The 27,411-nt window shown below is 40.7% G+C and overlaps 1 protein-coding gene across 1 annotated transcript; it reads right to left on the bottom strand.

The window, feature by feature from the left end:
• Positions 1-2,368: 2,368 nt before the first annotated feature.
• Positions 2,369-26,244, bottom strand: MBTPS1 (membrane bound transcription factor peptidase, site 1). The gene is made up of 22 exons (XM_010310416.2): positions 25,751-26,244; positions 24,336-24,593; positions 23,755-23,958; positions 23,269-23,379; positions 21,834-21,943; positions 21,338-21,454; positions 20,254-20,321; positions 19,533-19,635; positions 18,654-18,805; positions 17,536-17,697; positions 16,814-16,958; positions 15,552-15,740; positions 14,807-14,979; positions 13,690-13,805; positions 11,436-11,592; positions 10,392-10,516; positions 9,303-9,380; positions 7,446-7,586; positions 4,966-5,097; positions 4,684-4,810; positions 3,884-4,014; positions 2,369-3,192 (listed from the first exon to the last, which is right to left on the bottom strand). The coding sequence occupies exons 1-22, from the start codon at positions 25,935-25,937 to the stop codon at positions 2,996-2,998; spliced, it is 3,183 nt and encodes a 1,060-aa protein (XP_010308718.2). The 5' UTR covers positions 25,938-26,244; the 3' UTR covers positions 2,369-2,995.
• Positions 26,245-27,411: the final 1,167 nt, after the last annotated feature.

Genomic DNA, 27,411 nt, shown 5'->3' on the forward strand with positions numbered 1-27,411 from the left:
GCGGGAAGGTGGCTGCAGCGAGCGCCCTTCAGCCCATTTGGCTGGTGGATGCTTCACCACCCGCTGGGTGCAGGATGAGGCCAGCACCCCTTGGTCTCTCTGCAGCAGCTAAAAGCCCACCAGGGCGCTCCTGCACTCGGAGACCTTAGTGAGGAGCCACCCCATCCCTTTCCACAGGGAAAAAGGGTGCCGGGATAACAGGATGGGGTGATTGATGCCGTGGGGGACCCCCATGGAGAAGGCTGCACCCCACAGGGACGAGGGGCCCATCCCCTACCCGGGGGGACACGCGGCAGCTTTGTGCCGCTCCTGGCACATGCCACTGCCTCGGGGCTCAGGGCACGGGCCCCCCGACGCTGGCTGACAGCCCCTAATGCATTTTTGATTTCCCAAATATGTGTCCTGCTGATCTCGGTAAGACGGATAAAGAGACTTTAATCAGCTGCTAGGAGGAATTATGGATGGCTAATTGTGCCTGCCACCTTCATTACATCTCTGCCGCCTACGGGGCTTATAACCATTTAAAGGGGCCCTTCCAGGCCTTCATTAGCTGCACACCAAAGGCTTTGGAAATAATTGGCCTCTATGATTTAGAAATTGGCCACTGGGCTGTAAAATACCAGCCACCAGGAAAGGCTCTTAATTCGGACTGGCGCTTTGATACAGCTTGACTCTGGTTTCAAGGCTGTGGCGGAGCTGTAATCTCTCATTAGCGCTGCGAAGAGAGGAGTGAGCCTCCTCATTAGCAGTGGCACCAAAGCTTTCCAGGCTCCCTCTGAGGGGAGCCCCTCAAATCAAAGGGACAGAGCCCACCCTCCCATGCTGGTGCAGCAGCCCTGGGTGGTTTCTCTGCAGGAGCTGACCCGCTCCCTCATATTTTTTCCCTCTGGGCTCCCTCCCTCATGTTTTTTCCCCTTTTCTCCCATTTATCTGCGTGCTCCAGCCCCCAGGCTGTGAGCCGTAACCCGAGGGTCCCCCGTGGGTTGGCAGCTTCACCTGCTGCTGCGTCACCTCGGCAGGTGCCCTCCCGCCCTCTTTTTGATGGAAGAAGGACTGCTGATATGTATTCCACACCGCTACCTTCATCTGAAGACAAAGGTACAAAGGTGCAAATGGACAGTCCTTGTTTTGGACAAATGAAAACAGTGACTACAATTATGCTTTGCTACCTGCAATGAATCACTTCTGGCCCTTAGGATTTTACACCCTCAGCGACAGCTCTTTCGCAACCAGTACTTGTAGAGCTGTTGCTGGTTGGTCCTACACTGATGCCATGGGTGAGATGTACAAAATTCCCTCCCCGTTGGCATGGGTGTTTGGAGAGGGAGGAGCAATGGGCACCTCGGTCCCAGCCCCGTGGGGGTGGCACAAGCAGCCCAACCTCAGCCCCAACGAGCTTCCGCTAATGGCTCCCAGGCTAAAGCTCGGTCCCTTCCCTGGTACCACAACAGGACGCTGCCTCTTCCAGTGCATCCTCATCTTCAGAAGGGAAGAGGCAGGCTGGGGGAAAGCCAACCACTCTCCTGGTAAAGGCAAACAGGTTTTCCCGATCCTTTCTGCAGCACACTCGCACTGCGAAACCCCATGCACACTGTGGACGGTTTGCCCCTGGCAGTGCCCTTCCCCAGGCCCACCGCTGCCATCCATGCTCATAAGCCCCGAAGAGGGCAGGTGCAGCTGGAGCGCCCAGCGGGGCTGTCCCTGGCACCTTCCCCTCTCCGGCCGTGCCGAGGGCTGTGTGGGAGCCAGTGAGCTGCCCAGAGCTCACCCAGGACTGTTCACCCGTACAGTCCCTGCCCTGGCACTGCTGCTGTTCACCCACACAGCCAGCCACCAGCTCCCTGCTCCTCTGGGAAAAGGTACTCTTATTCGGAGCAATGATAAAACGCAGCTGTCAGGGAAAACCTCGCAGCTTCGCTAGAAAAGAGAGAAGCTATTTCAGTAATGGTGACATTAATAGACACTACACGGTCAGGGGCAACTTGTACCTGCGTCCTTATTTAAGCCTGTAACAAGTCGTAGGCTTTCAGGCAGGACAAACCAAAGGAGATGGGGTTTTGGCTTTGTGACACACCACACCATGCTGTTAGGTAGCATCCGCACAACAGTGCCTTACACAGCTCATCACTTAGCTGCCCTTCAGGAGCTCTCTCTTTGTTAACTTCTTCTGCAGTTTTGAAGGTTTTCAGCATTCTGTGCTCGCACTCAGGGTGAGCATCGTTTGTACGACTGCTCCAGAGGAAAGTCTGCGGGTTGGGATGCTGCTGGGAAAGATAAAGATATGGAAATCTGAAAATTTTCTCTACTCAACTACTTGTTCTTTCTGACTGGCAGCGGAAAGAAGATCCATCTAGCACATTGTCTTAGCTTCATATAGATAACATATTTATTGAAAATCTGCTTCACCAACAATGGTGAAATCATGACCAAAAATTACAAAACATCATGGTAGTTGGCTTTATAAAAATAAACTGCAGGAGTATGCCTCACCGATTTGCACTGGTCTCTCTGCCCCCCTCCCTCCTTTAATGGTGTATGTTATACTCTTCAGCGTAATACCGTTCTAGAAAATTGCATTCCGTCCAAAAAAATGCACTTGTTTTTCCTTAGCAAAGGTCCTTAAAGTGACTTTTCCCCCCGCCCTCCCCAACAATAAATATAGAAAATAGCCTCTAAACAAATAAATTTTAGTTTGGTCAGCTTAAAAAAAAGGTCCATTTTCCCCCTCTTGGGATATGTAGTGACTAAGCAGCCATTTAAACTGTATTCAAGTCTTTGGTGGCTTTGGCTGCTTAAAGCTGCAGTTTTATGTACAGACGATCAACTGAGGTCCTTTTTTTTTTTTCTTCTCTCCAGAAACCAAAGACTATGAGATGATGTCAGGTGCAAATCACCAGTACGATCAGTGCCCACATTCGCTGCACCTTCACTGGGACCGATCGATCCCCCAGGAAAGCAACCGGTAAAAGGAGGTTATCTTTGGCAAGCGAAGCTTTCAAACAGAAGGCGTCTTTGGTGGATGAACCTGTTGCATAAGCTGCGGTCGTTTCACTCGCGGTTTCCGTCTCTTTGGCCTGCTCTTCGCTTTGTTGATCTGCACCACAAAGAACGCCAGAACCACCATGGCACCAAGAAAAGCAAAGACTGGAATAGTCTGTCCTACATCCTGGTTGTACCGGCCAGGCATTATACCTGCAAAGGCAAAGAGGTCTGGAAGCGACTAATGACCACATGAGCTACGATGCCTTTGCAACGTTAACGCTATCTACCAAAACGATCTGACGGTAATTCTTGTTCAAAGACGAAACAGCTATTAATCAGCTTACATTTCAGACAGGAAGATTAACAACTGCAGACCGATTAGTGAAAATAAAACAGGATGCTAACGTTACAGAAAAGCACCAGCATTTCCACCTTGTCCTATTTGGGCACGTGAATATAAACCCAGATTTCCCCTGCAACAACAATCTTCTGTTCTGCGTTAGAAGAGAGATGCAAATGCTTCACCGTAAGTGAAACGCTTCACACACAGAAATTTAATTAGCAGGAGGTATCTAGCCACAGCTCCCAAGGACGGAGACTGCTGCTGACACCCTGGTCTGAATAGCACCAAAACAAACCTTGACTACCCAAAAATCTTCCTGCTGGTATGCCACACACGCTTTCTTCTGAATAAACTATTCATATGCAAAAATATTTCTCTCCGGCTTCATCAGTCAGCCTTTTACAACACAGCCATACTATTATTTGCACGTTTTTCACAACTGAAAATAAACATGGTCTCTCTTCTGGCTGTGCCATGTTTGTTTGGTGGTTTGTTTTTTTCCAAAGCTTATACAAAAAGCAAAGCAAAACAGTAACTTTGACACTTTTCAGTATTTACCTCCAGGAATGTCCCATGCTCCGCTTTCTCCAGGGGACAATGGTCTCACTTGGGGTCGGTTCTGTCGAAAACTGGGCAGAGCCACTTTATCAAGGTCAATTGACAGTAACTTTTGATGTTTCCAAAGGTTGCTAGAAGAAATTTCAAGACAGAGGTGACTTTCTTACTTCAGTATTGCAAGTGACAGTTGAAACCTACAAATTCCTCCCTAGGTTGGACTCAAATGACAGTCCGATCCATTCTTTAGGTTCTGCACCTTGCAGGCCTCCAAAGTTAAATTCAGATGCCACAGGGACACACTTAGATTGGCAATTATTTACTAACAACTCTTCTTCTTGCACACAGACTATCACAAGTTACCATTAGCAGCTCAGCAGACAAGTATGATGCATATACATACTGACACATTTGCCTCCGAGTGACTGACAAACAGCACACCAGAAGGCAGAGCTAGGTGAGCTGTTCAAGAAGCTGCTTCAGAAAACTATTTCAAAGGCAGGCAGTGACAATGAATTTAAGCAATTTAAGCAAATTTCACTCGAGGTTGGGATCACTCAATCACAACAATGAACTGACTTGTGAAGCTATTTTTAAAATCCTCCAGTTTCATACTGTAGCTATAAGGTAAGTCATAATTATTCACTGAAGAGGCATTAATCACTAATTCCTCTTTGCAATCTCATATTTCTCTACGAAAGCCATTCCAGCTGTCCCTTTGAAAAGCAGATGGAATAAGTAATTTTTCAGCTGAACTCAAAAAGGAGACTTATTGTATAACTATGAGACAGACGTATACTAACCTGGGGGCAGTTTCATTCAAAGGCTGTGGTTTGGCCCAGGAGAGGTGAGGACAAGCAGGAAGGGACCGGGGTTTAGGGTCTCCCAAGTGAGCCTCGAGCACCTTTGAGTATCGATGCAAATGGTTACCTGCAACTCACAGCAGAGACAGACTGGGTTACCAAAAGACTGGTAGGATAAGAGTTATTGACATTTGGCTCTGACTAAACAGAGCCTGGGTCTTCCTAAATTTCACCCTGACACTCCCTCAGTTGCGGGCTCTGTTTGGTAATTAAGGCTCTCACCTTCCATCCGCTCGGGGAGAGAGTAGCCAGCTCCCGACGGTGGTCGCTGTCTGTTTTCAGAATGGCTGAGACTTGGTGGCGTCACTCCATAAGAAGTGTACTGCAGGAGGGAATCCAGGAGCCAAAAGCAATCTGTGGATTTCATAGCCCCAAAACAAAATATGTGTTATGGCACATTTCAAATAGCTTATCTGTCTGTTAAGAAGGATATAACAACATTTAGAAGTACAATCAGTTTTTCTGGCTCTTGTTTTTCTCCATTTGAAGAGATTTCTCCAATTTCAGAAAGATGCAACTTTCAATCCCTCCTCCCCAATACACAAACACAAAAATAATCCGTTCTGTCTTAAAATTATCTTCTTCTCTTGTGTACCAAATCAGGTTCTTTTATGAGCAGGACATAAAACAACACATCTCAAATATGGGAATGAAAGGATGTTGGGCAAGGCTGTCCAAGTCCCTGCAAAAACTACGAGGTTTTTCAGTGTGGAAACACAGGAAGCTCAGAGACTCTGCTATCATTTCTAAGAGGGAAACAAAGAACCAACTATTTTTTGAAAGGACAAAATAAATACATTGCAAAGAAAATTAAGAACAAGGTAGTGTTTTCAGTGGAAAGTTACGACTCATTTGCTTTCCTAAGCTTAAAAAAAATACACAAAGGAAGGGGAAAGGTTTTAGCTAAATCCCAGCTACCTACAGCAGCTGTGGTATTGACCAGGCTGGGAACCAATGCCACAATATATTTGATGGTGCTTTGCCTTTGCACTTCAACAGCACATGAACCCCCACTTTGATTGTCTCCTAAATTACTACTGCCTTAATCCAGAGCTACCCCTAAGGAACAAAGAGTCCACATCACAATTCTCTAAAGCTTCCATTTGTGACAGCGGGACAATGTCTTATCAGCTATTTCCACCACACAGCAAACTGGTTTTCTCAGAACTTCTCCCCCTCCAAGAACAGTTGGCTGGGAATGGGAATTAATCTTCATAATCCTGGTGTCCCTTAAACCCTCACCTTTGATTTTTAAAGAGGTCAATCAGATTTTAAGGATTTATATTCACAAATGTTAGGAATTCACCTCAGTTAAAGCCACTGATGTCTCTGCAGGAGACACAGCTCCTGGTTCACAACTTAAAAGCTAATTTTGAAGGATTTCTTTAGAGCTTTCCACTTTTTCCTGCTTCACACTGAATTTAACAGCATTAGGGAAGTCACAAAGCATCGTTTTCTATCACTGCAAGCTATGTATCTTCTCTTATGCTATGTGTTTTCAATGACCTGCAGCAGGCACATAAGGCACCGATATATTAGTGTTACGGCAACTCACTGGAAGCCACCCAAAGACAGATAAGGAGAAACCAGAGAACTTTTAAAGAAAAAGTTTGGGAAAGAGAGAAATGAGCTAAAGATGAAGAGCTCCCTTAGGCAGTAAGTTCCTTTAATAAATAAATTAGTTAAGAGATGGATTAAATAACCAAATATTTTAAAATGTTGGTGACAAAAGCTTAAAAAAATTATAAATATACTTTTCATCCAAAAAGGAAAATTCAGGCTGAACATCGCATTCAGTGAAAATGCAGAAAAATACTCACATCCTGAATTATCTTCAGCCTCTCGAGCACAGATCTACCAGCCTGCGCTTTACATGTCAGGAGAAATCCAATCAATCTCTTAAAAATTTTATAAGTCAGATCAGATAGAGTGCTAGAAAAAGGTTTTATAAGGACCAACCACAGTGTGTAGGCAGAGAGAACAGCTTCTCTGGGAGTCACAGAAACCACACACACACCGCTCACACTTGCTACCTAGAGTTGCAAACAAGCGCTTTGCAAACCCGAACAGAAATTCCTACTTCCGGACATATTTACACCAGCTGGTTTGTGTCAAAGTAGAGTAACACGAAAATAGTAATGCACAACTGAAATGTTGAACATTACGATAAACCCTCACAGGAATCACTGCAAAGGGAACAAGGCACGCTGATGAGCAAACTCAAAAGATAAAATCCGTTGCACTACATAAACACTCTGAAATTGCAACTGGGGAAAAAGTGAAGGGATCCCCTCACGGCCTCTTCACAACGTCAAATCAAGCACGTGTAACCGCTAGTGCTTTCTGGAAACAAAAACACCCCAAAGAAGCAAAAAACCCCACCAACCAACACTCCCACTACCGCCCTGCAAAAAAACCCACCCCAAAAACAGCCCCCAAAGCTTGTGGAATGGGAAAACAGGCAAGTCGGGGGACGGAATGCTCCTGTCTATCAGAGGGCTACTTAATGTGGGGTGCTCTTTTGTTGTAACTGCACCTTACAGCGTTTTCAGTAGAGCTCTGCAGAACTGAGATTAATCCCCAGTTAGGAATATTTAGAGATTCCCTAGAAAACAGCTACTTCTGAGGGGAACTGTAAGAACCCCATAGGACAGCTGGCAGCTTACGCTAATAACTTTTCCTGCATGTCAAAGCATACACACCTTTCTGTCGATGGCTGTCATCCAAGCAATTAGAGTCACCGTACAAAACAATTCTGCCACCGCCTTCAGAAGGAGCTTGGTAAAGTCCCAAAATCGGGACATTTTCAATTACAGCAGTCTCCTGTTTTAAAACTTCAAGACCTAAAGCAAAGCACAAATAAATTTCATAGCCTGCGAAGCATCAACTTCAATTTACCTGTAAATCAATACAGACCACATTGCAAACTTACAAATGCAGCTATGCCACAATTCATGTCACGTTTATGCAAAGTATTTTCAAAAACCCCATGATGTTATGATAAAAGTGAACTGCTCCATGTCTCTGATTGTGAAGTTTCCTGTTGATATCAATGTTTTTCTTTCTTTGGTGGAGAAGCAGAAAAAGACCTCACAACCCAGATTATCTTCAACATTCTCAAACAAAAAATGCTAATATTTTCAACAGATTCAAAATCAGAATGATCTGCCTTACAAATCACTATATGTTTAGTCCTTCTGCAGAATTCTACAGGAAACAGTAACTTAAAATCAGCCATCACAATGCACACTGCTCTTCCCCAACTTACTTTGCTGCCATGCCTATCTATTCCCACAAGAAAACTGACTATGGAACTAAGCAAAGAGAATAAAGACATTCCATGAAATGCAACATCTGTCTCTCTGTAAGCAGCAGCTGCAAGACAAAGGCTTTGATTTAACTCATTTAAAGCAGTCGTTCAGGGGAAGCCCATTTTAAAGACTGCTGGGCTGCATCTCTCCGCAAATCTGCAGTTACTAGTTACCCTTGCGCTTTGTCTGTTCAGCCTTCAATTCAGGAGCAAAGAGAAGTATTGTTTAGTAAGTACACCTAAGAAAAAATCCACAACCTCCCCCCCACCAAAAAAAGAAACTTAGGGGAGTTTTCCCACCTTCCCCCTCCACTTTAACCTTTGGCAAATTCTACTCGCTCCTCATCCCAGCCGTTCTTTGAACTGGCAGGCAGAGCCACTTTTCATTACATCCAGCCCTGTCACATTCAGAGGTCTGCTTCCTCAGCCTTTTCAGAAACACTTGTACCAATATTGTAAAGAGCAATTTTTGAAGGAGTATCATTTAAAAACCTGCCTCCAAAAGCACTGCAAGTATTCGAGGAATAAACTGGCAACCTAAAAGACATGCTTGCAAGACATTTACAATTATAACTGACCTAACTGACAGAGAAGATGAAAAAAGCAAGCACAGGAACCTTCCCAGTATGAATGGGTACATGCAGCAAAACCCAGAGGACACCTGGCTATAAACCTGCCATTTGTAGCTTACAAATCCATGCGATCATTTTGTTTCCTGTGAACTGAAAGCTTTCACAAGCAGCAGGAGGGAAAACACCCCAGTTCATGAAGGAACTAAAATGAAGTCTGTAGAAAGCTGGTTTTAGGTTAAAGGTTTCCTGCCTCTAACACTCATTTCAAAAAACAAAGTAAGACAAACATCAAACTCAGTATTTAGTGTCCTTTACTTTAGACACAGAGCTCTTTTGCTTCATGATTGCAATGAAAAGGATTCAACAGAGAAAGCAGGTCCAACAGGCTACTTGTCAAACTGACTCTCTCTCTGTACATGCAGATGTGTTTACATACAGCAAACACAATAAAAGACTGCATATATATACACTTAGATATTGCTGTACTATATAAATATTGCATAGAGTGTCATATTGCAGCTGCCTGTTAGGCATCCAACTACATCTTCTAAGCAAAATGGAAAAATACCTACCCTGTTGATTCAATTGTTTTTACACCTTTAGACTTTGTACCTGTGTCCATGCACCGACTCCAAAGTTCTACTTAAAACACAGAAAAAAGACAAGGAAGTGAATACCTTGATCCTTAAAAGTCTGTGCAATGACAATGCCATCTTCTGGAAACTTTGCAATACTGCATCCTGATGCATAATTCACTGAAAGACATCACAAAATTGCAGTTTAAAGACTAAAAATGACACTCCCTTCCCATCTCAGTGAGCTGTTAAAACAAGCACAGAAGAAAACATATCCAGGAATATTGCTCTGAACTTGCTTATTTTGACCAATATGTGTATTCAGAGAAGGTATTTCTAAGCACAGCTTTCAAATCTTTCCATTTAGAAGACAGATGTTATCTTTGTTGAAGTGAAAAGCTTAATCAAATGCCATTAGAAACACAGTATTTCACACTAACAGTCATTAATTATACTAGAGGGAACCTCTCTCCTTCAATCAACACTGGTGAGCATAGAGAGACCTCAGCGTTGGTGCCTTCTCTTTTCACATATGCTTTCTGAGTGAACTAGTCAGAAGACAGATTTGGAAACAAAGCATGAAAACATCAAGTGACTTGGTCAGATAAAAAGAAGGACTGCCTAGACCTAGAAAGTCTGAAAACAGTAAGGTCACAGACCTGTGGCCTAACCACAAAATCTGAACTTGAAACCAGTTAAACATATTCATTCCGGGCTGTTTCAGGGGGAACAATGCAAAAGACAACAAGAACAGGAATTTACAAAGCATCTCAGGATGTAGTGATGCATGTCTAAATTGGCTTATTGCAAGGAAAAAGTCCCCATTGATTTTATTCCTCCAAAACTTCACATTTCCACTTAATTGCAAAATCAAAAGCACAAGTAAATCAAAGGCTTCAGCTTGGCAATTAATATTAATTAATTTGTCCAGACAAATAGAGACACACCCCAAAAAGACTCTTCAAAGCATCGACACCTGGAATGCAATCCTAAACTGAGGACATTCATTACCTGGTCTGAAATTTTTTCAGATACAGTCTACCAAGGAAGTCATCATTTAAGAATGCTTACGAGACACTTTTCATTCATTTTGAGTGGCTCCCTTGACTTTCACTCAATTTCATTCTCACAGAAAACTATTTTCCAAACAACACACTGTAGCTTGTGTAGGCAATGGACTCAGGTACTCACTTTCATGATTTGCCATGGTAAAATCGCCTTCGTACAGCCCGTCGCTAAAGGCCATATTCCAGACAGAAAGCAGATCGTTCAGAGCTGGTATATTAGCACCTCCAGTATCAGGCATCCACCACTGCCTATAAAAAATACAGCATAATACAGTTCATTAGTATACAGAATATACTCCTAGAGTGTGTATAATGAAAAATCAGGTGTCTTCCAACACCTAGACTTTTTCAAAGTCACTCAAATAAGGAACTACATCTCAAAGACTTATTTAACTCCAGAGGGAAGTGAGCAGTTGTCTCTGAGGCCCACACTTTCGAGCAACAGTTAAGTAATACTAACGAAAAGTTCTCAGTGCATTCCAGTTCCATGGAAAACTTCAATTTGCTAGGAAGAAATTCAGTCTTATGCTCTTTGTTTGGCTAAGATGAGGCAAAAATGATGGTCATGTCATTTGTTTCTCATTTTTTTTAATGAAGTAAAATGTTACTTGCTCACAAACTGCAGAACAGATCTTTCTAGCTTAACAGTAACACAAAACAGGCTGACAACTTGTCCTGGTCCTGGCGAGGACATTAACTCTATCCTCGCCAGAACCAGGACACAACTACAGTAATTAAGAGGGTCTTTATCACCATTTGTGATATTAGCGTATTTTCTCTTTATACAATACACTAGAATGATTTCAATAATGGGTGCACAACCTGGCAATTCTGTTTGCAACCCACATTTTCTTTATATTCTGCTCCCTAAAAATGAAAATACACGTTTTTCTTTGTCAGTCTCCAATTTCTTACTTCTTCTCATTGTAAATGTTTTTCTGGGCTTTAAAAGAAGATTACATTACCAAGGGCGCCTTTGCAATTACGATAAAATAGGTAGCTACTCTCCTTAAGCTGCAGCTTAATGCCAATTTTGCTCTCTAGGTAGTCCCTTCTTAGAGGCAGCATGCAAGCGCTGAAGTACAGTTTATCACATTTGGGATTTTTTAGGGTAATATATGCATAAAACATCAATTCTATGGCATTATATTTCCCAAAGAACTGTCACCTTGTGTTTTCGTCGTAAAACTTGACTTTTCTCATCACGGATGTGTTGTACCAGTCGCTAAACACTATAAGTGAAAGTCCATTGTCAACATCCCTCCTCAGCTTGGTGATCTCTTCAGGAAAATACTCTTCCTCACTGTCCACCATCAGTAAGGTCCCTGCGTGTAAAAGCAAAACCAAGAGTTCACCAGGCTGTTCGCTGTAACATTATTGCTATTTGCACAACTCATGCAAAAATCAACACAAGTGCACGTTTTGTACAGTATCTGGTCCATGTGCCCTGCTCTGGCAGCTCACCTAAAGAAGTCACATTTAAGGAAGGGAAATGTAAGACAATCAGTTTACAAATGCATCCAAAAAGTAGTTTGCAGCATAGTATGCTTTTTAAGGGTGTTAGTTACAACTCGTGCTTGTATGGTCTCATGAACCGAATGCCCGCATATGTCAGCTGTATATTTTGCAGTTTGGTCTCACCCAAATGCTCCATAAACTGAGACAAACTGTGGCCAAAGAGGACAATCAGGAGATTCACTGCTAATCCAAACTAAAGTGCTAATGCAGATGCACCCTAGTAAGAAGGTTTTTCACTGCTCCAATTTTAAAAGGTACTCCACTCACTACTGCAGATTTGCAGCCAGGTAGACAACGCCAATTACTCTGAAACTTGGTTTGATTCAGACCTTGAAAACTACTTTTAGGAACCTGACTAAAGTGCCATTGCCACTTTCATATAACCCTTTGCCACTCCTGTGAACAAGCGAGCACAACCTTCTCCGCATCACTGAAAAACACAACCATAAAAATATATTTCTATTTGCTGAAAAGATGTTTATGCTTTTAGATTGCTCCTAAATAACAACTACAGATGCTGGCCCCATATCTCACAGTCCCTCGCAACCAGGCCATATCTCCAATTCTGGGCAGTCTGTGTTTGGAAATCCTCCTGATAAAGATCGTGTAGAAATCATGTTAATGACTTGGACGGTGGGACAGAGTGCACCCTCACCAAGTCTGCAGACAATACAAACTAGGGAAAAGTGGTAGATGGACCACAGATTGCTGCATTTTCCACCCCTCATGTCTTCCCATTGAGGAAATTCTGGAGGCCCAAACAACTGCTCATGAAATGAGGTACAATGTAAGACTGGGCTTATACCATCACCAGCATGGTAGCTGCACAGGGAACACCTGAAAGCTGTTGGGAGTAACCACAGGAGGACTACCAAAAGAGATGAAAAATCAAGTGTACACGATCCTCTTCTCCACTTAGTGCAACATACAGTAAACATCGACTATTTCTGTGGGATATTGCCTAGGAGAAAAATGGTTCTGTTTTTCCACCCATTTCTCCAACAAAATGATGGTGAACCAGAGGAGAGAGAAGTCCCCTAACGCTGCTCCCTACCAGCAGTCTCAGAAGAGAAATTATTTTGTCACTTTTTGAAGGGCTACCATTTCTGTATCCTGTTGCACATCCACTGAACTAAAAAAGCAATGGTGCACTATTTCCTGAAGAATCAAGATAAACAAAAGATTACTACTGATGACATTTCCAGAACTAGAAAATTGTCAGGAGAATGTACCCTCACTTTACAGTCCACCGAAGAGTGGCCCAAAAGAGAAGAGGGTCTTGTTAGAGCGTATCATGGTTACATACAGGGGCATACTGGAGCAGAAAAGAGCACGAACAGCTTGGTTTGTTCCCTGCCTGGTAAATCTATCGAATCTCCTTCCTGATGAACACAGAAGGAACAAGCCTCATACTGCTTCGCTGTTGCATATGGTTGGATGGAATACTTTCCCCACTCTTTTACCTATCTAGAAAGATCAGTGTTTTAAAATGCCACTGCTGAGACAAAAAACCCTCAGAATGGACACACTTGATTTTAGTTCGCTATTCACGTCATGCTTCATTTCAACTGTGCCAAAATCTTTCGGGAAATACAGTTCTGCTTCGTGGGACTGAATACAGAGGGGCTTTTAACCCACTCAGAGTGGGCTTTCCCTCTCACGTTTTCATGATAAGGATAGAAAATTGCACTAATTCCACTAGACTCCCAAGTAACCTTTTGCAGTGACACTTTACACAACTAAATATCAGCATCTAAATAATAAATACACCCACTGTTAGAATATTTTTCTACTACCATGAGAATTTTAATTTGCGTCCCCACAACATTTTGGTCTTCCAAAAACCAGGCCATTTTGGGAAAAAGTTAACATTATGGAGAACAAGGCAATTAACTCATGCTTACCATACTGACTTGCATCAAAACATGTAAATGGGGAACCAAGAACCTCAACAAAGTACCCCATGCTCCTTAGGTGCTGGTACATGTCCCTGAAGTTTGTGTGGATATGGTCACCGTTCCTGGGGAAAAGAGAAAAGTACTGAAGACATTAAAATCTGGCATGCAGAAATCTGATTTCAATCCTCTAATTATAGATTACTTCCTAGTTGCCTTTCTAAAAGGTCCTTTTTTTTTTTAAAATGATAACGTGTAGTTTTCCAAGCACCATCTCCTCTTTGCAAAATTCATCACAAATGAGACCTGTTCTGAGTGCTACAGACAAGAGTTATACAGTCAATGCCAGAGATGGAGCATCTTCCTTATAAAGCACAATTCTACATATTTGCATCACACCACAGAGAAACACTGCTGCATTAAAACCACATGCTCTTCACCAGACTTCCTCTTTGCAAAAGAGCCAGTAAGAGCAGTTGTAACTACACACAGGACCATCTGTAAATTATTGCTGAAACTCGGCAGAGAGTTCCTGTCCATTTGCCATATCCGCATGCTCAAAGTAGCTTTCCATAAGCCTACGTCTTGGTTGCTGACCCAAATAATCCTCACTTAGACACTGTTGTGCAATTCTTCCTTTGGATGCTTCCCTCTCCATCCATGAAAGCCAACAGGTCAGCTGAGCCTCGCCCTGCTTCAAAGACAGGCTCCCTCAATAGACAAGGACCACCTTCTTTAGGATTCAGTCTTTCAAATTTCTCATGGGTTTTTTTTTGATAAAGGAATGCTGAAGCGGCTATTAAAGCACCCCCTTCCCCCCCCGCCACTTCCTGGGAGAAACTGGGGCAGAAAGAAAAATGCTACACTTTGAAAGCCAAACAAAAATCTCAGTGTCTTAAATGTGCGTTTTAAAACTGTTTCATTTCATGTGAATAAAATCATAGAGCACAAAAAAAATCCTGCACCAAAAGTATGCAGAGTCCAAGTGCTTTTCATAGATTTCTTAGAAAAGATAATCCCATGCCACACTGAAAAAGACCAGAGCTCTCTAGCATTCAATAACATTATCCTGAATCATTAACACACAATCAAGAAATACTGATTTAATAGAACCTGAGATAAATACCAATCTAACGGATCATTCTTCATCCTCAAATTATCCCTGGGGAAGTATCCTGGTGGATAACGGAGATTATGATATTGATCCCAAAGGACTCGCTTACTACGAGGTGGAGTAGGAATAATCTTCACTTTTATTGGAAGCTTCACCGTTGAAGTCTGCTCTGCACCATTCTTAGACTGAAGGACAGAACAAACTACAGTGAAATCCTTTTTCCCCACAGGAACATTCATTCATTATTTAACTGTGGATTGTAAAAGGCCAAAAAAATGAAGGTATCAAATCTACCTGTGGTCACCAGTACCAGCTCTGGAGACAAAAAGATGACTTTTGCCTTAAATGACCGTTGTATTTTTTCTGCACTCAAAAGTTTGTATTTATGCTCAGAATGTAAAATACTTTAAAAATATGTTACAACTGCGATCTGTTTCAATTGTTCAAAACTTTAAAAACTTCTCAGGAACAACTAAATATATTTCTTCTAGAACCATGCTTAAGTAATCTCTTTTTCAAAACAGATCACTTAGAATTCACAATAAACAAATGAAATTATGAAGCTGGTCTCAGAGAGAGGTTTTCTGATTCTAAAGCAAATCCAATTTGCAGGTTAATCCTGCTCTCAACTATAATTATTTGTACTCTTCCATTTCCTGACCCCAATCTAACTTATGCTTTAAATGACAGGACCCCTTAAAAAGAAAGCAGTTTTAATAATTATTAACACAGAAAAACCAAAATGCACAGAACTTACTTCATTTTCTGCAGGGGATGATACTGTGATCATAACATGGCCTTGAGCAATGCCTTCCCAAGATGCTGCTTTCTTTGCTACAGAGATGGAAATTGCTAAGTATCCAGACCAAGGCCACAACACAGGGGAATAGGAGAAAGCCACTTCGATATTATCCCCATTTTGGGGGAGATAGGGTTGCCAGTCTGGCTGTGAAATGAAGAATACAAACAGTATTTGCAGTCACCAAGTTTTGCACACATGGCCCTCCTCCTCTGCACAAAGAAATAACAAATCCTAGCTTTTCTGAAGATTATGTCAACTTTAAAAACATCTACAAAACCCAAAAGGTTGGTGGTACGTCAGTGAATCAACCTAATCGTGACAGCCTTAACGATCTGGACTACTGGCTTTGCAAAGGCAGGACTCCCTTAAGAAGCTATCTGAATAATATGCTGCCTAAGTGCACCTGTTTTAATGTTTTGGGGTCCTGTGCAAAAATTTATTGGGAAGAACACAAAATTTCCTTTCGGTAACCAAGAGAGCTATTGCTGTAACAGATGCAGGCAAATGACATCAGCCAGCTGTGGCTGAGTATTACCAGAAGCTAATGATGTTGGTTAAGAGCTTCAATGCCCTTTTAATGTAAGCTTAAATCTAAAACAGACCTCAGGATTCACGCTAAAATGCTGAAATTAAACTCATTTACATTGGCTAGAGTTTTGGGATAGGTGCCTTACTTAACTTGTATCAATTCTCAAATCTGCCCTACGTTTAAATTTACTTAAAGCTTAATTAAAAAAAAATTAAAAATTAAAACCTCCCTAGTCAACCAACATGTTCAATATCTTTGGTGTAAAAGAACAGGTTTTGCAGCAGACTTTGGTAAGTCAATACATTTGGGTCATTTTGACACATGGAAGAGACATGATTTACAATGTCAGGACTCTTTATTGAGATTACTTGTGCTCCAGACCAAAAAAAAAAAAAAAAAAAAGGGACAAAAAAAAAAGAAAGATGAGGAAAGTTTATCCAGAAGATTTTAAATGCTACCAGAGAATACAAAGAAATCTCTAAGTACCCATCAATCCAAACTGGTTTTACAAAGATAAAACACTACGCACCCGTGAAACCAATGCATTGCTTGAAAACTTGCAGACAGCTCACGTTGACAAACCTTACTAATCTGGGTGCGTCCTTTAAAATCAAACACTTTGCATCTCTTGCTCTCAGCAGTAAGAAATCCGATTTGTTCTAGGACTTGGAACAATGTTAAGTCTTACCTTGTCTACAATTCTCCCAGTGACTCCCATACCATTAAGGATAGTAACATTAACAATGGTTGGCATCCCTCCATAATATATGGGCTGAGAACAATAGGGCCACATGTAGGGACATTCCGTCAAGTCAATATAGCTTGGACTCAAACTGCAGCAGGATGGAGGAAGTAAAATTAAAAAAAAAGAGAAATAAATCAATAAAGAGAAGAACATGCCACTACACATAACTATGAAAAAATTACAGATAGAATATGCCAGTCATAGTTACTCCATCAAGCTCTCACCCCACTTCCAAAATCTGCCTCAAAGTCTTCTGCCCTCCCCCTCCTTTTTTTAAATTTTAAGTTTTGTGAAAGGATTTTCACTTTAAAAAAAGAAACTTTTCAGCAGTGAGAATGTTCTTATTCTCTAAAGTTAAATTTTAAGTACTTTTCTGTTGTGTTCTAGGTTACATTGTTCATAACATCTGAGGCTAGAAGAGAAAGTAAATTTAGCTCTCAGACACTTCATCCCCTACACTGCTATAACTTAGGCAGAAAATACTTTGACTTTTCATCCATTCTCTTGTCAAAATTCATGCTTCAGGATTGCGTAAGATCTGTGCAAGTTCTCTTTGTTGCATAAGCACAGATTGCTCAACTGAGTTACACATGCATTACCTGCTCCCTTAAAAGAAATACAGCAAATTACAGTGTATTGTTGATTAATTAAGGATTAAAATTAACCTGGCCTGTGGTTTATAGCTGTTGAGGATCTGATAAGCTCTCAGAAGATCCAACTTGCCATGTCCTTGTTCAAACATATTGACTCCAGGAAGTCTACGTGCTGATGCAATAAGCGCCTGCTTCATACTTGCTGGATTCACCATTTCACGCTTCTGAACTGTGCTGAAATAGGAAACAATAAATGACATTTATTTGCCATTCTGCCCTAACAGTCATTTGATTTAAAGACACTGCAATCAAAAATTAGTTTGCTGTGAGTGATATCTTCAGTCCATATTTGTCTATTATTACTTGATTTCTCACTGGAACAGCTGCAGAAGAGTTTCTGACGCATTTCTCTTAAAAACTAATATTACATGAACTTTTCTCCTTACAATGTGCTCCATGGCCAGTAGTCATTACTATCAGGGCAGTATCTTTATATGCTAAATAAAATACTCTGAAAATCAAAGCCTCTGTAATTGGAAACTTCCCGGGATCTTTCACAACATGACTCTTTGGGGGGGCAGGAGATGGAAGAATAGCTTTGTTGTTCAAAGAAAAACACACCATTTTATGGAGGAAATATGATGATGCCTTGAATTTTTGGTGTAAGTGTTTCTCAAATGAAGACTTGTCTCATCCTTATGTAGTAGCAATGACAAAGTACACACTTGCAACTCCCACCTTCAAGTTCTTCAGCACGCAACAGATGACTTACGCAACCGGGTAACAGCCATAAAACCCTAAATCCTATAAAATTTACAAGTAAATAGATAATTATCTGCTACAGGTGCCTACTTTGAGCAGCTGCTCTTCTACAACACAACTGACAGGAGCTCAGCAATTCAAAATAATTAAAAAATGTGACAAAATTACTTCATAGTACTGTTCTCCCTGGTTCTCCCCAGTTCTCCCCCTAATAACTATTATTCAAAACAGTTCTCAAGTTTTTCCCAGGAAACTTAGAGCTAGTCAGACAAGGTTGTGTCTCAGGCAGAAGAACCATGATTTTATCCTCCGTATTCATTTTTTCTACATCTTAACACAATTTAGTTTTATTTGGTGGGTTCCTTTATCGGGCCTTTTGCAACTTTCCTGTGTCAATACCTTTTTAGAGATTCTTATTTAAGACTTACCTCACTAACAAAGTAACAGCACCTGCCACCACAGGAGATGCTACACTTGTCCCAGAGAGCGAGCGGCATCCACCTTTCATACCAGAACCTCTCACTCCAGACCCATAAGTAACAATATCAGGCTTCACTCTACCATAACCTCCAGGCAGCTCCTGTGAAAGCAAACAGATGGATTATTGCCCTGATACACAACGAACACTGGTTGCTTCATTTGGGCATTTAAACTGACTGCAGTAAAATTATCAACTAAACTAGCTGACATTCAGCATCATGGAATAGCAAGTAACACCTAAAGAAGGATTCAAGCTGTTTATGACAAGTTCTCCTTGTCTCAATGTTAACTTTAGTGCCATTACTCTAGTATCTATGCTAAACATGAAACTGCTGACAAAATAATAACCACACTGCTACCTGGCTAATGAATGAGATGCAGAGCAAACAGTTCCCTTAATCATGATCACAATGCAATCTCATCTGAAATTATGTGTGCAGTACCTGTCACCTCAGTTCAATAGGCAAGTAAGTGCAATGTTACATGTAGCATCTGGAAATCCTAGGGTTTTTAAACTAAAGGAAAGACAAGAGTAGTCCTTCATTTTTGCAGGCACACAGGCAAGTCCTCACCATAAATCAAAAGGTACCGAACATTGTACAATTACATCAAGAATGTCAATAGTGGTCAAGACTAGTGATGAGAAACCCTGCAAAGAACATTAAGCTTCTTGCTTAAAGACTTACAGTCTCTAATCATTCTGATCTTTGATGAAAACTTTTATCACTGGTTACTCCAACATGTACCATCTGCATGGGATTACCCCTTCAAAAAAGGCTCCTTATTTTGGCTGCAGATGTGGCTGGCCATAGTCAAAAATATCTTACCCAAGTGGTCATTCCCCTAGACGAAAAGCGAGCTATATTATCCTCAAAGTCAATGCCACCTACTCCAATCACATCCATCTGGTCAGCTGGGTTATTCAGAGTCCTAGAACAAGTTGGGAGATAGGAAGACCAAAAAAAACCAAAAAACAAGACACAGTCGTAAGTTTAGCTTGATAACGGACATGCTGCCATCAGATTTTTATTAGACACTCTTTTTAACCTCCACAGAAACAAATTTTGGTCCTCCCCGATACAGTTATACTTACCACTGAGAGAAACTTTTCATGCAGTTAGTAACTCAGTAACTAACTCAGTAATTACCAACTCAAAGACAAAACAAAATCTATTTTTAGGCATCTATTTTAGAAACAGATCACAATTCATTCTGGCTTGAACCCTTCTATATTCCTTAAGCCCAAGATCAGTGCCCAAAGATGTCTGCTCACACTAATAGAGAAATGTCAACTGGAAGTACTGCCACTCTTCTTTTACTGACTTTCCACTGTTTCGATGAAAAATATTTAGCTAAGTTACTTCACAAATTGCTGTACTACTACAGCAAGTGATAAAGATCGTGGAAAGAGGGAGTTTAACTTAAGTCACTTTCTATAAACAGATTACAGCAAAAAGGAGGAAAAACTTCCTGACCAAGCACAACTACTTTCAAAACCACATAACAACAAGATATTTGCTTTTCTTTGAAGCGGTCATTGAAACTTACCCATACAAAGGGCCGTCATTGCCAATAGCAGAGACCATGATGACATTGTTAGCTGTCAGTTCCCATACCTACAAAAAAAATAATGTTTACAATACGGCTCTGCCACAAAAAAGAGACTTTTCTAACAAACATACACTCCACGGTGCCAGACGTAAGAGAATGATTAGTCCAACCCCTCTTTCCTACTGACAGTTATAAAATACATCTCACTGGTATATTCAGCATTAAGCTCCAAACTTTCTTAAGATTATGTGACCAACAACTCAGCCTCGACAGCAACACTGCTGACAATACATATTTAGGTTACACCAAAGGAAAAACTCCTGCCCACAACAAAGCACTCCAGATGCCAAAGTCAAGTTATTCTGAATCCCCTCCAGTAATACTCTGGGGAGAGTAGTGAAGTCACTGTCAAACTAAATTTCAATGTGGGTTGTCATAAAAAAATATGGAAGAATTTCTATGCCTCAAATCCCTTAATTACCCTTTACAAAGAAAGATGATATCCTTTTTTAAAACACAAATTAATTCACTTAGTACTTTTGAAGGCCAGATCAACAATTCAGGGAACCATGACATTTACAAAGACAGAAACCTAACTCCATCTTATCCTGAAACAAATCTCTTATCACATAGCTGAATCAGCTACCTGTACTTTTTAACTATTTGTTCTTAAACAATCTGCTGCTAAATTCAAGTGATACATATTTTTACCATGAAATAAATTAACCATGCAGAGTTTAAAAAAAAAAAAAAAAGCAAGGGTGGATTTCAGTTAAGATTCTTCTATTAAGGGCCCACTTAGCTGCCTGCGTGGGAGTCACACTTCCTAGCAGTACATACAGCATTTTGTAAAAGGGCATGCTTCCATAGCTCTCTGAATATGTGGGTTGTGTTTGTTTGGTTTTTTTAAATCCATTCCTTAAATATATTCCTATAAGCCTGTACACTGTAGAAAATTTCTCTCATGCACAGAGACACTGAACAAAAACTGCCAGTAGGTGTGGCAAACAAGAAGCTCTGCAAGTCCAGCATTCGTGCGAGGGATATAAACACCATGACCGCTTTATTTCCTCCTACTAACCTTGTCAACAAATGGATGATCCATGAAGTCTGGCCCACCAATACTTAGATTCAATACATCTATCTTCTTTAAAATTGCATAATTAAAGGCATCCAGAAACCAAGATGTATATGAGACCTATGTAAGAAAGAAGGGCGAAAAAAACTATCACTGGAAAATCCAGTGATTCCATTACAATACAGACTTTAGATAGAGAGGAGAAACAACACCAAAATAAAGCACAAAAGTCTCCTAGTATTTCTAGTGCTCAGTACATTTGAGTGATTGCTCCAACACCATACAGATCAGACTTCCACACATTATTTCTGAAAAATATACCAGATTTGGAAACAGTAAGACATCTTGTAGTTAAGTCTCTTAAATAGAAAGATGTATTCTTCTCACTTATCAAAGAAAATACGTCAACATTTACAAGTACTTGTAATATTCCCAAAAAAAGGATTAATAGAGCATTAATCTGGAAAGGCAGAAATTGAAACACATATAAAATAGCTACCTGGTTATTGGTGAACACTCTAAAAATGTGCAGTTCTGCATTTGGAGCAAATCCCTGGCATTCTCTCATGCTGGCTATCACACCTGCTACAAAAGTCCCATGGCCTAAACCTATCACAGGGAGAAGGAAACAAAATAAGATGTTAGGAGACAAACCATTTCATTGTCAAGGATTTGTACTGTTAAGCACCACCTATACCAAATACGATGTCAATCTAACAGACTTTACAACAACCTGCAAATACTAGGTTCAGTCCTAGTCTTCTTGCATTGTAATTTGCTACCAGGTTTAGTCAGGCCAGAATTTCCAGCACTGTCCAGCCAGACAACTAGCTGATGAAATTCTGAGAGATACAGTCTCCAGTCTATCCACTCCTGATCGCTACCAAAGAAATCAAGAGCCACACAAAGCAATCATGAGAGAAAAAGATTATTTTGGAAAATGCATGTCACAAGGTCAATGTATTTTTACATAAATTTCCTAAGAAATTCTTATCCTGACTCTGCAATAATCATATTTTGTTAAGGATGAAAAATAAGACAAGAAAACACTTTTTCTCCTCCCCTCAAAAAATAATTTAGCCTTTGTTTTATGGGACTTAGTGCATTATATTTCTGTGCTCCAAATCCGCCTGTTTAGCAACCATCAGGGCACGGAATAGAAAGTGCTACAAAAAGCAGGTACTGCAATGCAAAGAAATACCGCACAGGATAAAACTATGGAGGTACACAAGACTGAGCAAGATACAGATATACCTTGAACTCTAAAGGAATTAAATTGCCAACTGATTCACTGACCCAGACTGTATGAAGTTAATAATCTGTGAAACCATACAGTCAGGGCAAGTTAGGGTCAACATATGAAAAAGGAACGCAAACATACCACAGAAAATAAAAAGTTCTTTGAAATGTTGATAGGCATGAGCCAGCACAGTGTTTGTTGATGAAAACTATATAGATTAGAAAAAACTTTACATGAAGGTACCAAAAGTCCAATTAGTTTAGGACTGCACAGTAAAGAAGGAAAAGGGTCTCCCCTCATAAGTATGGAAATACATACGCACTGTGAAACAGCAGAAAACATCAAAAGGAATAGGAAAGAAACAGCTTTGTGGGGTTTGCTCTCACGTACACCTACTCTGACAATGTATTTATGCCTGCACAATGTCTTCTTGCCCTGACATTTTTCAAATGCTATGATGAAACACCACATATGTTTCAAAGGAGACTTATGCAATACCCTCCTGGAACCTTAATACTCTTCGTTGAATTCGGTATGAGTACAAGGTGCTTGAGACACTGCAAAATTAAGCTTGCAATCTCAAGACACGCAGTTTCAACAGATGTTAGCACCACAGTAGCAATGGCAGTTTTACAATGGAAAACAGAGCATGCCTGTGTCAGAAACAGTTGGACAATTGTGCACAGTAACTCACCATCATCCAAGGTTCTCTCGTTAGTCCAGTTTGTTCTCTCCTTTACATTTTTGAAATGTGGATGTTTCTCACTCAGACCAGTGTCAAACACGGCTACTCTTACACCAGCACCTACAATAAAAAAGCATTGATTTTTCCGATTCAGCTTCATAGCAAATCTATTCTATCAAGTCAAAGAAAACTTTTATGTTTAATGTAGCATGCAATTTAGAAGCTCAGTAAGTTATAGATCTTAAAGAAAACATATTCCAATTCAGAAATTCAACCATAGATCATAAAAATGAGCAATTTCTCTTAAGTACACAAACATACACAGAAGAGTACTCTGTAAGTATACAGTGAATCTCAAAGCAAAGTATTTCTCAATCTTTCCAGAACTGGCACCCAATGAGAGATTAACACATAGGACCCAATTAGCCTTTCCTTACACTTCACTTGTTTTTATGAAAAAAGGTAATTGTTCTAAGCCAACAGACAAAAGCATACCTGTGTAACCCATCTGCCAAAGGACGTCTGCCTGCAGGGTCTGAGCAACTTGGCGCGGGATAGCTCTCAGCAAACGCCTGCTTGAGTGTCGACCTGTTGCATGCCAGAAGCCAGAACCTAAAGAAAGACTTGCTCTTCTCAAGGGACGAGATGACTGCCATTTTTGAGTCCATCTGGTTTCATTGCAGTGCAACATGGGATCAGCTATGCAGAATAAGGATGAAGAAAATAGAGTATGAGGAAAACCACAAAAGATTAGCTTTTTATACAACAAAAATTTTAGATGAACGAGTATCCATTTTCTCTGATCAAAATCAGTAAAAGCTTCCGTTTTATCTACTACGGATATTGTGGTCCATAGTCTCTGGTAACTGACCGCTGCAAAAAGAAATGTTTCTACGTTGTAGCTGGAATCGTTGCCACACGTTAGCAAAGGTATGACAAGACCCTGATAATTTTATAGGCAAAAGAAAAACTGTAGGGTACTTCTCATTTGCACAATGCTAAGCTGATGGTCTGAAATAAGGCTGAGAAGACTTTTCCAAAGCAGATCTCATGCAACCCCACAGAAAATTACTTACACTCTGAATATTTGAGTGATCGGAAGACCTTCCGCTGAGGTGTTACACGCTTGATGTTTGGATGATCTTCCAGTGTCAGGACTCCATCTTTCTGTTTCTCATTGATCTGAATAACTTCAAAATCACTAGGATAGTCGCTGGCTGGGTTGTTGCGAGGTACAATCCTCCAGTTCTCAATATCACTACTTTTTAGTGCACTTGAAATAAATTTACTTCTAGCTTTAGCTGTGAAGTATCCGTTAAAAGCCACAATATACTCTGGAACAAGAGTATCACAACCTATCAGAACTGATATTTAAGCAGCTTACTCATGCATTCACATTGCAAAGGTCAAAATATGTCTTTTTTTTTCTTTATCCAGAATAAATAATAATTTGAGGCACTTTTTTGTTCCTTTTAGAAATCTGTAATTTATTTCTGCACTAGATAATGCTTTTTTTTTTCATCAGAAAACCTGCAAAATGCGATAAAAACCTTTGAAAGAAAGGTAGAATTGTAAATATTACAGAAAAGTGAAACGATGTGGCTGGGGGAGCAAGGGAGAGGTAACAGACTTACTGTTACATCCAGCAGTACAAACAACTGCTTGATATGCCGATTCAACATGCTTCTTGACACATATGATTAAAAAACATCTAACCTCTATACGGTAGCGAGTTTTAGTGCAAATTACTGACACCAAGTACAACATGCAGAGAGAACAAAGCTGGTCCCTTGATCTGGATTAGTGATTTGTGAGCGGACCTCACCCACACCACCACACTCACCACCAAGTCCTTGGCTAATTACGCACAGAAACATGGCTACAGACACCCAGGCACACACGCAGCTTCGCTGTGGAAACGTTATGGGTACCTGAGGCAGTAAGTGGATGCAAGGTCACGGTGCCCTACTGCTATCCCTTGCATCTCAGCAGTGATATCTGCCTCACTTTGCCTTTCATCTACTCCCTTCACAATTACCTTTGCAATTTTTCCACATGGTTTTATCACTTCCAAACTTTTTCTTCAACAAACCCAGAGAGATTTCTTGCCCTTCTCACCCCTTCAAGGCCCACTTGTGGTTATACTTCCTAAAAGAGCCTTGACTACACCACTGGCCAGGTCAAAACAAACCAGCTACTAAACACACAGAAGTGACCAGACTTGGTCACCTGAGCCTTCACACTCCACTTTCACTTTTAACAACCTCATTATTTCCCCCTCTTCCTTGTCTCATTCTTTGAATCTTGTCTCTAGTTAAACCAAGAACCTCTGAAAAAATTCCATTTCTCTTTTTCAATATACAGAATTTAGCAGATTATATACTTCTACAGAAACTTTCTGAATGTTACAATTGCACAAACACCACAAATCAGTAACATACACTTGAACTTCACAGGGGTATTATTTTTTTACTGCTTAACTCTTTATTACCATGCTCCACGACTGTTGAAGTGAATTCCACTTTCAAAGTAAGGCGAGAACATCCAGGACATATGTGAGCCTCATGAGAGGAATTCCCTAGTCTGGTACCGAAGTGTTTTTTGCCACAGAGTAAAATAACAACCAGAATAAACCAGATATTTGCAAACTTCATGGTCATAGAAGAAAATGGTTTCATTCCAAAGATTCCATATATTCAAATCTCAATTTTCTTCTTTATAAACTAGTTCATTTTTGTTTCAGTAAACATTGCTTTCACTGTGCTGATCAACTGGATATTCTTAAAGCTGTGTCCAAAATAAGTAGAGATTTCATGGTCTTTTTGAGTTAAAGCCTTATAAACAGGCTCATTTCTTTCTACGCTTCTTCTCCATTTTGTATTAAAGGATTCGGTCACTCAGGATGTGGTAGCTGAGTCCTGTACTCCATTTTTGATGGCAAAGTTAGCTCCCTAGATGAATTAGCAAAGCTGATCGCAAGCCAACCTGTAAGGCAGGGCAATACAGAAAATAATTAAGATTCCATTTGTGCAAATGTATAGCCTCAAAATCACAAAAGATAGACACTTCTGGCAATTAGCGTTAGAAGCAATACGGAAAAAATTGTTCAAATGTTTCATTTAGTAATTTTTCACAAACGCTCAAGTCTCCTCCTTGTTCACGCAGAGCACACGTGGAACACTCAGGCATTAACCTGACAATAGATCAGGCAACAGTGACAACCAAAATCTACCACCCTTCGTGTAAGGGGAGCAAAGAGAACAAAATGACACGCCAGTCCCACAGCAAGGAAAAAGTGCAAAATAAAATATGAGCATGATAAAAAGTGTCTACAGACACTTAAAAAAGCACGGTGGCTTTTTTCCAGTCAGAAACGTGGCAAATAGAAATTCAGCTTATGGTACGTCATTTTACACAGGGAGAATCAAATTCAAACTTGATGCCAAGGGCTGGTAAGGACAAGAGATACTGCAGGAAGCAAACTTTCGGTCCCTGTACTTGTAAGAGAAAACCAGCAGGAAAAAAGTCTTTCAAATTTTCTTGAGGTGGAATGTGAGTTATGTGGACACCTGAGAAAATAAGGGCTAGGATTACAGATGTAATAATGTGACGTTAAAGGAAAGTGTTGAAAGTGTTTTTTCACATGGAAGGGAAGCTTCTGCCCTTTATGTTCCAAGGTAGAGGAAGCACTCCAAAAAATTACAGTGTTAGTATTTTTTTAAATTCCAAACATTTAACTAGCAGTTGACAGTTAAAAAGCCATACGAGATGAGTGAAAAGAAACGTTTTCATCTGGTCTGCCACAACACGTGGAAAAGCAGAGCAGAACTTTACATTGCTGCAGTGACCGGAACTGAAAAATAGGAGCCGCCTTAGGGGATTCACATTAGTGAGGAGGCTGATGGGCTGACCTCACAACACAACAACAGAATGAATGAAGTCCGCATGTGACAGCTGTTACTTCATTTTTATTTAACTTTATTTATCATTCTCTAGTATTTCCTTGCAATAGGCATAGAATTCACCTCTATTTCTAGCTGACAACAGCAGGACAGACTGAACTTTTGTGATTACAGAGTTTCCTCTTCATCTCTAAACTAGACACAGTTACAATACAACTGCTGATCTTGGTTGAGTTCTGCCTACCTTATC

This window comes from Balearica regulorum, chromosome 13 (genome assembly GCF_011004875.1).
Source record: "Balearica regulorum gibbericeps isolate bBalReg1 chromosome 13, bBalReg1.pri, whole genome shotgun sequence".
Classification (NCBI taxonomy): domain Eukaryota; kingdom Metazoa; phylum Chordata; class Aves; order Gruiformes; family Gruidae; genus Balearica; species Balearica regulorum.

What these genes read in the sequence shown, in the direction of transcription:
- MBTPS1 (XM_010310416.2), bottom strand. Translation starts at nt 25,937, where the DNA reads ATGAAACCATTTTCTTCTATGACCATGAAGTTTGCAAATATCTGGTTT. An exon ending in CGAGAGAACCTTGGATGATG is followed by an intron (nt 21,944 to 23,268) that starts GTGAGTTACTGT and finishes TCCCTGTGATAG; the next exon opens with GTTTAGGCCATGGGACTTTT. An exon ending in AGCTATAAACCACAGGCCAG is followed by an intron (nt 16,959 to 17,535) that starts GTTAATTTTAAT and finishes ATCCTGCTGCAG; the next exon opens with TTTGAGTCCAAGCTATATTG.